General features: G+C 56.0%; 1 protein-coding gene across 1 annotated transcript; it reads left to right on the top strand.

Moving 5' to 3' along the window:
- Positions 1-6,199: 6,199 nt before the first annotated feature.
- On the top strand, positions 6,200-13,444 carry SLC16A6 (solute carrier family 16 member 6). The gene is made up of 6 exons (XM_030962276.1): positions 6,200-6,342; positions 8,293-8,534; positions 9,119-9,262; positions 9,923-10,051; positions 10,924-11,745; positions 12,301-13,444. The coding sequence occupies exons 2-6, from the start codon at positions 8,300-8,302 to the stop codon at positions 12,558-12,560; spliced, it is 1,590 nt and encodes a 529-aa protein (XP_030818136.1). The 5' UTR covers positions 6,200-6,342; positions 8,293-8,299; the 3' UTR covers positions 12,561-13,444.
- The last annotated feature ends 805 nt before the right edge of the window (positions 13,445-14,249 follow it).

Here is a 14,249-nt window from a genome sequence, read left to right as displayed (position 1 = left end):
ACTTTCAAAACAAACATTCCTTTGCAATTTCCTTGGATATCCTCATGGATGGGGACCTGAAAGGAGCAGCAGCTCTGCTTGGCTCCAGCACCCCTTGCCCAGGGGCTGAGCCCAGCTGGGCCAAGGACAGCACAGAACTGAGCCACCAACTTCACAGCGGTCAGGGGGACCTCAGCCCACCCCAGCCCCATCCCAACTCCATCCAAGCTTCATCCCAGCTTCATCCCAGCCCCTTCCCAGCCCCATCCCAGCCCCATCCCAGCCCCCAGCCTCACCCACCCATCCCACCATCCCAACTCCATCCCAGCTTCATCCCAACTCCATCCCAGCTTCATCCCAGCCCCATCCCAGCCCCATCCCAACTCCATCCCAGCCCCATCCCAACCCATCCCGCCCCATCCCAGCCCCATCCCAGCCCCATCCCAGCCCCATCCCAGCCTCATCCCAGCCCCATCCCAGCCCCATCCCAGCTTCATCCCAACTCCATCCCAGCTTCATCCCAGCCCCATCCCAGCCCCATCCCAACCCCATCCCAGCCCCATCCCAGCCCCATCCCAACCCCATCCCAGCCCCTCCCAGCCCCTTCCCAGCCCCATCCCAGTTCCCTCTTTGGGACTCTCCACAACAGAGATATCAATCACACTGACATCGATCACCCTGTGCCAGATCTGGGGTTTGGCAAAAAGCAAAGCACCAGAAGTGGAGCTGATCTCCTCAGGCAGGTGGTGTTCAGGCTTTCTGGGAAGACACACCAGCTAATCCTGCCCTCTGGCACCTCCACTGGCATCCAGCAGCTCCCAGCCCCTCCCAGGCTGAGCTGCTCTCTGTGCCAAATCCCAGCCTCTCCAAGCATCCTCCCGGCAGCCCCATCCCAGCCCCACTCCTGAGGGGCTGCCCTGCACCCCCAGAGTGCCCCGGGCCCCCCCAGCTGCACCTGCAGCCCCACAGAAAAACCCAGCCCACCTCAAAGCAGCCGAACCCACAAACCTCGGTCCCTTCCATTTGCTCTGGGGAGGGATGCCAGGATGACACAGCGAACAAAAACAACCCAAACGATTTTCAAAGGACACTCTCTCCTCCCTAAATTACAGGGAAGGTCTTTCAGGGCTCAAATTCATGCATTAGCATCAAACAAAACTTGCTGATCCCTGATGCTCAGAGCTGTTTGAAGGCGAGGTGGAACACAGCCTGTGGGATGCCCACATCCAGACCACATCCATGAGTGTGAGGCCATCCCTGGCATCAACTCTGCCCTCTGAGCCCTCTCTGACCCTTTCCAGCTCCAATTCCCGGTGAGACCAGGCTGTGCACATCCCCCTGGGATCCCCCCTCTGCTCCCCTGCAGCTTTGCTGCCTCCAGAGCTGACCCCACCAACTTTCAGCTCTTTCTGCAAAAATCCAAATGACTCAGGAGAGATTCCCCAGGCTGGCAGGAACACCGTGGCACCTGTGCCAAGCAGGAAATGCTGCCCAGGTGGCTGCAGCTGGAGGAGTGGCAGGGAGGGATCGCTGGCCTGGGGATGAGTGGGGTTGGCAGCGCTGGACACGGCACACCTGGTGGCACAGCACGCACCTTGGACCAGGGCAGCCCTGAACAAACAAACAACCTGCCTTCTGCAAGCCAGGCACGCAGCTCACAGGAGCCTGGAGAAGTCCAAACCAGATAAACCAGTTTAGAAAAGCCCCAAAGCCTCTCCAAGCACGTCCCTGGGGAGAAGAGGGGAGATGCCTCTCTGGGATGGCACCCCTGGCAGTGCCACCACGGAGGGGTCACCCTCACTGTGCTGGCATTATCTGTCATGTATTTATTACACATTAACCAGAAAGTTCACAAATCTTGGGGCCAGCATGATCATTTTCACATTTTTCACATTCTTTCACATTTTCACGCCTGCCTGGAGAGCAAAGCAGCGGCTGGAGCCCAGAAAAACCTGCGGCCCTTTGAAGCACACCCAGCTGTGCTGAGCTACCCCCTGCCAGCTCCTGGGGCTCACAACCCACCCGGGGGGTCCCAGCTCTGATCTCCAGCCCAAACCCACCCAGTGCCCCTGCTGAAAGTCCCAGCAGGATCCCCCATCCCGGCCACGAGGAGCAGGGAGGAAAGGACACAGCAAAGGATGAGCAATTCAGACTGAAGTGGGTACCTGCTGTCATCCAGGAGCTCCCAGCGCCACCCCTTGTGCCAGCAGGGGTCAGGGAAACTGAGGCAGGCAAGCAGGAGTGATGGCTCAGCTGTGCTGAGTGCTGTGGGATGGGGACATATCCCCATGGTGCTGACCCCACTGGGGGATGCCCAACCACAGCCTGGGGGGATGGGTGGCAGGGCAGACGGGCTTTCAGGGGGCAGAAAAATAAATCTATGCTTTGTTTTTTGCAGTTTAAGATTCCAGAGATTTTTAATTTGAGCAGAGAAGGGCAGCAGGTACCTGGTGAGGGGTCTGCCCATGGGGCAGGAGCTCTGTGTCTGCCCCCTTGGGCCTCCCTGGTGCTGACATGTTTACCAGCAAAGCTCCATTCCCAGCACAACCGTGCTGACAATGCTCTGAACACAGTCAGGACTTCATTCCAGGAAAAAAAGGTTTTCTGCTGGCATAGTTTATACTAGCTCTCCTCACAGAACAAGCAGCACCGACAAAAACATACTTCTGCAGATTTACCAGGATTTCTGCCAGCTCCCGGGACAGGAGAATGTTTTTCACCCATCTCACTGCTGGGTCTTTCAGAGCAAACATTTCACATGCCGAGCAGGGCTGGGCAAACCCCGGCAGAATAAATGAACTGGAAGTGCCGGAGCCACCCGGCCAGGGGCCCGCGCTCCCCTCTCTGCCCAGCCCGCCCTCTTTCCCAGCTCCTGGCTGATTTCTCTGATTTATGCCCACAGCCAGCACTCCTGCTCTGCTTCCCTGGGGATTTCAGAGCCCCCAGCCCTGCTGCTGGAGCTGCTGGGATGATGGAGAGGCACGTCCTGCTGTGAGCGCTGCCAGGCACGGGACTGACCCAGGATGGAAAAGGATCCCAGCCAAACTACCAGCGGGGAAAATCCCCAAAAATATGGGGGAAAAAGGGTTTTACAGTGGGGCTGGAGAGGCTGCAGCCACCATCCCTGTCCCCCCACAGAGCCCCCAGCCCCGCTGCTGGAGTTGCTGGGATGATGGAGAGGCACGTCCTGCTGTGAGCGCTGCCAGGCACGGGACTGACCCAGGATGGATGTGCCAGGGAAAAGGATCCCAGCCAAGCCAAGCAGCAAATTGGGAAATTTGAGAAATTACCCCAAAAATATGGGGGGAAAAGGGTTTTACCCCAGCCCTGCTGCTGGAGTTGCTGGGATGATGGAGAGGCACGTCCTGCTGTGAGCGCTGCCAGGCACGGGACTGACCCAGGATGGATGTGCCAGGGAAAAGGATCCCAAGCCAAGCCAGCAGCAGGGAAATTCCCCAAAAATATGGGGTGAAAAGGGTTTTACAGTGAGGCTGGAGAAGCTACAACCACCATCCCTGTCCCCCCACAGGGCCCCTGCAGCCCCCTTGGCTCCCCAGAGCCTTATTGCTCTTGGAAAGCCCAAAGGAAAGGAATGGCAAGGTGAGGCAGAGACAGATGCAGAGCACTGACAAGAAATACCGAGGAGCAAATCGCTTTGGGGTTTTTCATGCCAAAGATATTTGCGTCCTTATTTCTCCCCTGGAGGCACAAACCTCTTTTGTTGTCCCACAAGCACTCGCACTGTCGTTACCAGGAAGAATTTCAGCACGGGGAGGGTGCCCCATTCCCAAGGAAAAGCTTGGATAACGGGATCTTGGCTCTGCAGGGCCACATAAAGGGTGGTCACCCTTTATCTGTACCCCTGAAAGGCAGGGCAGGGGTAAAGGGCGCCCACCTCAAAGGCTCCCTCAGAGGAAGGGTTTTCCTTCGGGACAGGGAGATGGGAGGCTCTTAAGGACACACAGGGTCACCCCCATGGCTGAGGACCCAGATTTCTGATGGATTTCTGATGGATTTCAGAAGGATTTCAGCTGGTTCAGGAGAGGACTGCAGAAACCCCCCTGACAGCACTAGCACTTGCTGTTGGGCCAGCATTGCCAAGAGAAACCAGCAGCAGCTTTCCCAACAATTTGCCTCATTTGGGGCAATCTGGAGAATTTTGCCCCAGCTACCTGCTGCCCTTGGCTGTGTTGTCCCACCAGCAATCCCACTGGGACAAAGGAAGGGAAAAGCAGCAGAAGGGACTGTGGCCAAGCCAAACACAGCAGCCCCTGCAGTGCAGGGATATTTTAACCTGGCTGCTTTTTCCAGGGGTATGAACCAGGAGCAGCGGGTTCCACAGTAACCCAGCACACTGTGGTGGGCTCCTGGGCCAGCACAGGGGGCAGATCCCAGGTGAGGAGAGGTGAAAAGTGCGGTCACCCACCCGCCCTGACCCCTCTGCTGTTCCCTGCAGGCAGAAGCCACTGGCCCACAAGGAATGGTGCAAGACTCCAAATCCTCCTGGCAGCATCCATCTGTGCCCAGCACACGGAGAGCAGGAGCAGCAGCAGCTCTGAGGCTGCCAGAGCTCCAAGAGAGCTTGGACAACGCTCTCAAGGACACTGGGGGATTTCTGGGGTGTCTGTGCACAGCCAGGGGTTGGACTCAATGATCCCTGTGGGTCCCTTGCAGCTCAGGATGTTCTGTGATTTTAGGATGACTGAATCCCTGCTCCTTCCTTCCCCATGCCTGTAAGTGGTGAGCTGGTCTCTCCTGCTCTGCTTGACTCACAAATCCCTACTTTTTAAGCTCCCTACATAAAGGACATGTTTTCCCTTAAAAATCCAGCTAAGGAGTTGGTTTCCCCTAGGAAATGCAACCAATGCAAATGTTTTCCCCTTATAATTCAACCAAGGGACATGTTTTTCCCTAAAAAAATGCAATGAAATGAGATGTTTTTCCCTAAAAATGCAACAAAAGAGCATGTTTTTCCCTAAAAGTCCCTAAAAGTCCAGCTAAAGGAGATGATTTCCCCCCCCCAAAAAAAAATACAGCCAAGGGAGATGTTTCCCCCAAAAATGCAACTGACAGAGACAGTTCCCCCTAAAAATTTAACTGAGGGAGATGTTTTTTCCCCAGGAATGCAACTAAAGGAAATGTATTCCATAAAAATACAACTAAGGGAAGGGGTTCCCCCCCCCCAAAATAAAAAAAAAAAAGCAACTAAGGGAGATGTTTTCCTCTAAAAATACAACCACGAGAGATGGTTCCCCCTAAAAATTCAAGCAAGGAAAATGTTTGCCCTAAAAATGCAACCAAGGGAGATGTTTTTTCCCCTAAAATTGCAACAAAACCAGATTTTCCCTAAAGGAAAGGAGGTTTTCCCTAAAGATGCAACTAAAGGAAGTGGCTTCCCCTAAAAATACAATGCTTTTCCCTAGAAACACAACTAAAGGAGATGTTTTGTACTGGAAAATACAAACAAGGGGCATATTTCCTCGTTAGGGAAAATATGGGCAGCACCCAAACCTCGGAGGGGACAAAAAAAACGGGGGGCGAGGGGGCTCCAGCATGTGCTCCCCGCATCCCACCCGCACCCGGGGATGCTCCGGACCCCAAATCACGGGGATGATGCGGACCCCACACATGGGGGATGCTCCGGACCCCAAATCGCGGGGATGATGCGGACCCCGCATCGTGGGGATGCTCCGGACCCCACACCCCGGGGATGCTCCAGACCCCAAATCATGGGGATGATGCGGACCCTGAATCATGGGGATGATGCGGACCCTGCATCGTGGGGATGCTCCGGACCCCGAATCATGGGGATGTTCCGGACCCTGCACCCCAGGAATGCTCCGGACCCCGAATCGCGGGGATGCTCCGGACCCCGCACCCTGGGGTTGCTCCGGACCCCGGGAATACCCCGGACCCCACACCCCGGGGGATGCACCGGACCCCAGACCGCGCACCCCGGGGATGCTCCAGACCCCGCACCTGGGGATGCTCCGGACCCCGCACCTGCCGGAGCGCCCCGTGCGGGGCAAGTGCGGGCCGGGGGCTGCGGGGGCTGCGGTGCTGCCGGGGATGCTCGGGACCCCGCGGGGCCGCCCCTGCACCGCCCCTCCCGCACACGCGGTGCCGCCGCTGGGCGAGCCGGGCCCGGCGCCGCGCACATGGGCGCTGCGGAGCCGCCGGCGGAGACCGGCTCCAGCCGGTATAAAAGGGCTGCGAGCGAGCACCGAGCAGCAGCAGCCGCCGCCGCGGGCAGCGGGAGCAGCAGCGGCCGGAGGCCGGCGGGCAGCGGGGCCGCCTCCTCGCCGAGGGTCGCCCGCTCGCCCTCCCGGGCCATGGGCAGCCCCTGACCCCGCCGCAGCACCGGTGAGTGGGGCTCCCGCCCGGGGATTCCGGGGGACATGGGTGGGGGAGGGCTTTGTTTCCCTTTTTAAAATTTTTCCCCTTCTTTTGGGGCGCTTTTTAACGTTATTTTTTCGTTTTTTCCAGCGTTTTCCTTCCCCACCTCCCCTCGCCCGCATCCCTGTATTTTTAGCCCGCGGCCCCGGCGATGCAGGAATCAGGGCTGAAATGTTGGGAAAGTGATGCAGGGAAGGGGGGGCCACGCCGGGCCCCTGCGCTCCGGCTTCTTCATTTTCAATTTTTTTCCCCGACCACCATTATTTCTTTTAATCTTTAAATGTACAAAACACACGCCCAGGTTTGCGGGTTCGCTGGGTTGTTTTTCCTTATCATTTTTTTTTCTGCTCCCTAAGCGTGCTTTCTCCCGATCTGCTTTTTCCCCCCTTGCAGTGACACAGGAATTCGCGGCAGCCCCATCCCCTCTCTCGGGGGTCTCCAGGCACTTCCCGCAAAGTTCGGGGGTCCCGCCCGTGCCCCTCGCCCTGCCCGGCTGCGGCAGAGCCCGGCGCGGGCAGCAGCGCAGGGAGGGATGCGGGAGCCCCCGCCTCGCTCCATCCCTGCCGAGCGGATCCCCCGGGAGCCATGCGGCACCGCAGGAGGGGCTGCCCGGCCTGGGGACCCCCCCCCGCCCCGCTCGGGGACCCCCGGCGTGGGCTCGCAGCCCGGCCGGGCTCCCGCGCACTCGCCTGCTCCGCCGGGCGAAGTTCCGCGGTGGGCTCGGAGCGCGGGGCCGAGGAGCCGAGTCTAAAATGGAGGAGGGAAATGCCGGGTGGCTGCCGGGGACGGCGGCGCGGGGGGAGCCGCAGGTCCGGGCGGGACGGGGCGGCCACCGCGGCCACCGCTCCGTGTCCTGCCGGGCGGCTGCGGGAGCCGGCGCTGTGTCCCACGGCGCTGAGCCCGGCACTGGCACCCCCACGCGGGTGGGGCGGTGACCCCGGCACTGTCCCCCGCAGCGCACGTGCGGCGGTGACCCCGGCACTGTGCCCTGCACAGGTGTGGCGGTGACCCTGGCACTGTCCCCCTGCACAGGTGTGGCAGTGACCCCAGGACTGTCCCCCCACACAGATATGATGATCACCCCCGGCACTGTCCCCCTGCACAGGTGTGGCAGTGACCCCAGGATTGTCCCCCCACACAGATATGGTGATCACCCCTGGCACTGTCCCCCTGCACAGGTGTGGCGGTGACTGTGGCACAGTAGACCCCCCTGTAGGTGTGGCAGCAAGCCCAGGACTGTAACCCTGACATTGTCCCCCCTGTGTGGCAGTGACCCCAGCACAGTGTCCTCCCCCGACTGTGACTCTGGTGCTGTCCCCCCTGTGCAGTGCTGGGGTTCCATGGGGAGTTCCATGGGGGACCAAAGCCACCCCCACACCCCCGGGTGACACGGGGCAGGGCTGAGAACACCCTGTATCGTATGGGGTGATCCCATCCAGCCCCCCTGCCCCGGGGGATGGTAATGGTGCCAAGGGCTGCAGAGGAGCTGGTGATATTGGGGGTGTCCCCACCCCTGGTTCTGAGGTGTGGGCAGCCCTGAGCTGCCGTTCTGGGGCCGGCCAGGCTGGGGACCATGGGTGCCCCGGGGCTCCTGCGGCTCCACCAGCCCGCGGTGGATCTTTCACGAACCGCATCCATCCACCCCCGTGCACCGCCAGGCAGATGACAGCTCCCAGCTCCCGGGCTTGGCTGCTGGGAACAGCTCGCCCCGGTGCTGAGCTGGGAGTTTCTGGTGCTGGGCTCACAAGGCAGCAGCAGGAAGGAGCCCACGGAGGGACAGAGGCAGAAACACCAGCCCAGCTCCCACACTTGGTCCTGCTCACGGTGCCTTAGGGGTGCTACAGCTCCCAGGCTGTGCCTCTTCCAGCAGAATTCAGTTTAAACTGATGCCTGGCTGCCTCTCCCCTCTTTTCCCAGATCCAAAATGACGGTCAAAGCTGTAAAGATGCCGTGCACCTCTGCAAACGTTTATACTAAAGTGCCTGACGGAGGATGGGGCTGGACGGTCGCCTTTGCGTTCTTTGTTGTGGAAGCCCTGACATACGGCATCATAAAATCCTTTGGAGTCTTCTTCAACGACCTGATGGAAAGCTTTGATGAAACCAACAGCAGGATATCCTGGATAATATCCATATGTGTGTTTGTACAGACCTTCACAGGTAAGAGGAGCGGGCGCTCGGCCCAGGTGCAAGGGGCAGTCCTGCTGCTGACTCAGCATGCAAGGACCTGGCACCTGTGACTTTTGTGCCTCTAATGGCTCCATTATAAATTAAATCATGGCCATAAAGCTCAGAGGCTGCTCCTCAAATGCCAAGAAATGTCTGTCTCAGCCTGGCAGTCCCTTTGAGCCCTTTGAGTCTGTGGGTGGTGCAGGGACAGGGTCCATGTCACTGAGCCTGACCCAGTTGTTCAGGTCTCACCAGCAAGGGGTAAAACCCAGAGTGTTCAAACCAAACTCTGCAGTTAGAAAAGGATTAGAAATAACTTGAGCCTTGCTGAAATCCAGTGGTATCCGGACATGTGGCTGGAGATTTGTCCCAGGCTGCCGTGTGCCTTCTGGTGATTTTGTAGCACGTCCTAAACGCTGTGAGCTGTGCCCCAGCGTGGCTCCAGGGTGATGCTGCGCTGTGCAGGGAGGTGGCACCTCGAGGAACCTGGGCAGGAGCATGAGCAGAGCTCTGCAGGAGATGGTGGCTGTGAAGTTGGTGAGGTGGGTGCTGACCACAGCTCTCTCCCTCTGCAGCTCCTCTGTCGACGGTCCTGAGCAACCGCTTTGGCCACCGGCTGGTGGTGATGGCCGGGGGGCTGCTGGTCAGCGCTGGCATGGTCATCGCCTCCTTCGCCCACAGCGTGGTGCACATGTACGTCACCATCGGCATCGTCTCCGGTGAGCCACCCTCCTGTCCCCTGCTCCCTGCTGCTGCCCCTCCTGAGCTGATCCCGCAGCGAGGATGGGCCCCAGGCTTGGCTTTGTGCCTGTGCCACCCCGGGCACCGCCCTGGGCTCGGCCCTGAGCTCGTGCAGCGGCACCGGTGGCTTCTGATGAGCTGAACAAAGCTCAGAGAAGAACAAAGCTGCACCCGGGATCAAATCCTCTAATGCTCCCTCTGTCTCTGGTTTCTTCTCCTGATGCTTTTCCTCTCTCCAGCCTGGCCTGGGTGTTCTGCTCATGTCCATGGCCAGGAGCTTGCCTTGCTTAAGGGAGCAGTTGCTACAGGCTCAAATGCTTTAAGCAGATGAGGTCCTCAAAGTGGACCCCACTGGCTGTTTGGGAGCAGAAGGCATTATCTAGCAGGTTGGGGAGGCTGGGTCTTTTGGTTTGGGTTTCTACTCTCCTTTTTTCTTTTTTCTTCTTTTCTTTTCCCCCTTCCAAATTACAAAAAAATAACATTCTGGTTTCCCCAATGATTTTCTTCCAGGGTGACTTGCTGAGTTGGCCGAAATGATACTGTAATGACCACCGGGAAAGCCGACTTAACGTGTTCTTGCATCGGTGTTTCCCCCTCCTTTACTTGTTGTTATGGCAATTTTTGGCATTTATTCACAGGCCTCGGATACTGCCTCTCCTTCCTCCCGACTGTCACCATTTTATCACAGTATTTTGACAAAAGGCGCTCGCTGGTCACAGCGGTGGCATCCACAGGGGAATGTTTCGCCGTCTTCTCCTTCGCACCAGGTACGGTGCCCGCGTGCTGGGAGGGCCAAAGGCACAAATCCTTTCCCCAAGCAGACAGCCAGAGGCCAACTCAGTGCCCACAAGTGGTTGCTCACATGCCCGTGGCACCCAGCAGGCAGAGTGACAGTGCCAGGGACGGGTGTGACACTGCCGAGCCCCCCCGGTGCCATGTGCCAGTGCAGGACATGCCTGGCTGATATGCAGCCCGCCAGGCTCCCTATATAGATCTGGCAGGCTAAAAATAAGCCCGAGAAACTTCAGCTATTTAAAACACACAGTGCCCAGAACTGCTCCTAAAGGTTACTGGGCTTGTGCTCAGCACGGGCTGCCAAAGTGCTCCAGCGTTTTGGGGAGCTGTGCCCAGGCGTCACAGCCCTGTCACCTCTGCCCTTGGAGGTTTCTGTGGTCTGCTGTGCTCGTGTGCTCTGGGCTAATCCCCGCTGCAAAGCTGCTTTGGGTGCAAAGGAAGGCTGGTAATTAGGCAGTGACGTGCACCTTTGAGCAGAGCTGAGAGACTTCCTCTGCTAGCTGGTTTCAGGGTGGGGGCAGCTGAGAAAGGACACTCAAGCACTGAGGTTGCCCTCCTTCACTGTGAACAACACCCCCTTTGTCCCCAGACCTGCTGAGACCTCAAAAAACTTACCTAGAGGGTGGCATCTGCTAGCAGGTGGTGAAAGCCGCAGCTCTTAGCTTCTGTCTGCTGCAGCAGAGGGGAGGAAGGTGGGTGCCAGACCCCTGGGTAGAGAGACCCCTGCTCAGCCTTTTTGAGAGGAACCCTCCAGTGGAGAATCTCCACTCCCTTCCCTGGCTGTAAATTCAGTTCCTTGGTGTGACTACAGGCTTTCCCAGTTACACTTCTCCTCTTCCCTCAGCAATCACGGCCCTGAAGGAGCAGATTGGCTGGAGGTACAGCATGCTTTCTGTCGGGGTGCTGCAGCTGGGCATCACGGCCTGCGGCTCGCTGCTGCGCCCCATCGTCATCAGAGAGCAGCCAGAAGTGAAAGCACAGCCTCCAGAGGAGTCCACAGAGACAAAGTACATGCTTGAAAACGAACAAACATGCACCTCAATAGAGTCCATAGACTCAGGAGTCGATATAACTACCTCACCCAGCAATGTGCCTGGAAAAACCAAAGCAGAGCCGAAAAGTGAAGAACCAAAGCAACACGGACAGAACCCCGTTGACAATAACAGCACCCCTCCAGAACCAAAAACCAAACTACTGGACTTCTCTGTGATGAGAGACTATAGCTTTATCTGTTATGCATTCTTTGGCCTGTTTGCAACCCTGGGCTTCTTCGCTCCCTCCCTCTACATCATCCCCCTGAGCCGCAGCCTGGGCATCAGCAAGGACCACTCTGCCTACATCCTGTCGGCCATGGCCATCGCCGAGGTCTTCGGGAGGATTTTTGCAGGCTGGCTCCTCAACAAGAAGCCCATCCGCAAGATCTACATCGAGCTCATCTGCGTCATCCTGCTGTCTGTAGCCTTGGTTGCCTTCCCTTTTGCCTCTGGATTCTGGGGCTTGATGATATGTAGCGTTTATTTTGGGTTCATGCTCGGCACGGTGGCGGGCACACATATTCCCCTCCTGGCTGAAGACGACGTGGTTGGCATTGAGAGGATGTCCTCTGCAGCTGGAGTCTATGTCTTCATTCAAAGCTTAGCTGGGTTGGCTGGACCACCCCTCGCAGGTAACACAGACTTTGGTCTTGGTTTTGTTTTGGAGGTGTTTGACAGCTGTGGGTGCTGATCTCTGTCTAGAAGGTATTCTGGCAGCACTAATCACAGCCCTGCAACCACTACTGGGAGTCTCCCAGAGCCAGAAGACTGCAATGCAGCTCTGCAGAGTCCCACGGATGAGGCACTGAGGAACCTCAGAGGGAAGGGAAATACTGCAGTGCTCCCCTGATCCTGTTAGAAACCCAAAGCTGGCACCACTTCAGGCACAAGCAGAGGCGAATCCCTCTCGCTGTGCCTGTGCCACGCTCTGCAGAAAGGTGAAGGCTGGCAGAACAAACAGATGCCTGCTGCATCTCGGGCTCAGCATCCCTGCAGTGCCCAGGGGAGCACTGGAGGTGACACTGTGTACCCCAGAACACAATGGGGTTTGTTTTTTTAACGTGGCATCCGATTGTCACCGAGTTTTGGCCGCAGATAAAATGCAGATTAAAGCCCTACAGGAGGGCAGGGCAGGGCGGGGGGGGAGTGGGCTGTGGCTAACTGCTGTAAATGTTTTTTTTTTCCAGGTGTCTTAGTGGATACGACAAAGAACTACAGCTCAGCCTTCTACTCCTGTGCTGCTGGCATGGTCCTGGGGGCCGTGTTCCTGGCCCTGGTGAGGCCGTGCAAGACTGGGCTCTGCCACCACCACCAGCAGCAGCAGCAACAGCAGCAGCAGGTGGAGGAGAGCCTGGCAGGGCCACCACCAGAACTACCAGATGACTTTATAGACATGGATATTGGAAAAGCAGAAAATTCAGGAAAAGGCTCTGACAGCGTGGTATAAAAAGCCCTGTTCCTTCTCCATCTAATGTACTCGGTGTAAGGCTGGGGGAAATGTCAGCTCTGCTCCACGTTTTAAAACTCCATTCTAAAGGGAATGTGAAATTTTAAATGTGAACAGTTGCTACCGACAATTTTTTTTTTAAATATTAGACAGAATTTTTTTAACCAACAATGGAAAGCTCCATAGAAAATACGGATAGTCACATAAGAATAACTTCTGTCTAGCATGAAGATGTGATGCACACTTGCTTTCCTGATAACAAGCATAGGTAAAAGTCCAACTGATCCATAAATACTGACAACAGCAACAGCAGAAGCAGCTCAGCCTCTGACTGTCACCCATCCCTTACCACAAATTCCACTCAGACCTGATGATACGAACTGGAGCATTTCATACACCACCAGTAGCCAACTGAATCTTCTTCTGGAGGGACACAGACTCACCTTTTAGCTTGGAGGAGGAGGAGGCCAGGCTAGATAGCTGACAATTAGAAACCATTGCTAATGATCTTAACTTGAATGTCACATAATGCTGGGAAATCAAAGGCTCCGTGTGTCTTCATGGCCAGTTCTTACTGCACATATTTCATAAGATCATTTTTCTTCTCCCAACTGGGATCCTTAGAACTGTTTTCTGTTGATAGTCAGACCTGATGTACTGTTTCTAATTTAACTAGTATTTATTAATTTATTCTGAGATTGTTAAAGGAGGTTAGCTTAAATAACTGGAGAGGAAAAATGATCTTCTGCATAACGGAAAGCTGTCTTTACATCAATCTCTCCAATGCCTATCTTGTATTGCTTGTGAAATTGTTGGGAAAATTACTCTTACAGCATAAAGTGTAGCTGTTTTTAATAGGTAAGTCTTAAGTAACCCAGTTATTTAAAAAGGAAAAAAAACAAAACAAAAAGAATTACAGATCCAGCATCTCTTGCCATGCAAAAGGCTCAGCTGGTGCCCACGGCTGCTGGACCCAGCCCACCCCACAGGGAGGATTTGGCCCAGGATGTCTTAATGTACCCAAACCTTGGCTCACAGGTGACAAGGGAATCTCTGCTGCAGCCCCAGCTGCCTGTGGCCCCCCCAGGCCCTTCCCCTGTCTCTGCCACCCCGGGGTGCTGGGGGGGCCGGCCTGAGCTGCACCCCCTCCCCAGCTCTGCCCTAACGCCAGCTGAAGGGGCTTTTATTTTTGCTGCTGACTTCAGTGAGAAATGAAGTGGAGCCTGTGCACGAAGGGAAGGATAAAAGACAGCATTGGAGCTGTTCATTCAGTCTTAATGGGAGAGATTCCTGCTCACAGTGACACGAGCTTGCTTACCCCACCTATATGCATCTTCTCGCCTCTAGGCAACTCAGGGGGACAAATCAAACAAGTCTGTTCTGGTTTGGGGGGAAAAATAAACCCCAAACCACCATTTCTGTGTACTTAAGTGGAAGTGGCATCATCCATTAACTGCTACACTGACCTGTCTGTGTTTTACCAGCCATAGAAATGTGGGACAATCTGTAAAAGAAAAAAAAAGAAAAAAAAAAGAACAACCTCTTTTTGGGAAGGTGCTTGGTTTGTTTTTTTTCTGTCTTAGATGTCCAAAAAAAAAAGAGAAAAATTTAAAAAAGAAAAAAAAAAGAAGGAAAAGAAGAAAAAAATAAAAAAGAAACAGGCACTCTTGCAACCAAGTGGCTGGAGCA

This window comes from Camarhynchus parvulus, chromosome 18 (genome assembly GCF_901933205.1).
Source record: "Camarhynchus parvulus chromosome 18, STF_HiC, whole genome shotgun sequence".
Classification (NCBI taxonomy): domain Eukaryota; kingdom Metazoa; phylum Chordata; class Aves; order Passeriformes; family Thraupidae; genus Camarhynchus; species Camarhynchus parvulus.
The sequence above is the reverse complement of the archived record's forward strand: the minus strand, read 5'-3'. Positions and strand labels throughout refer to the sequence as shown.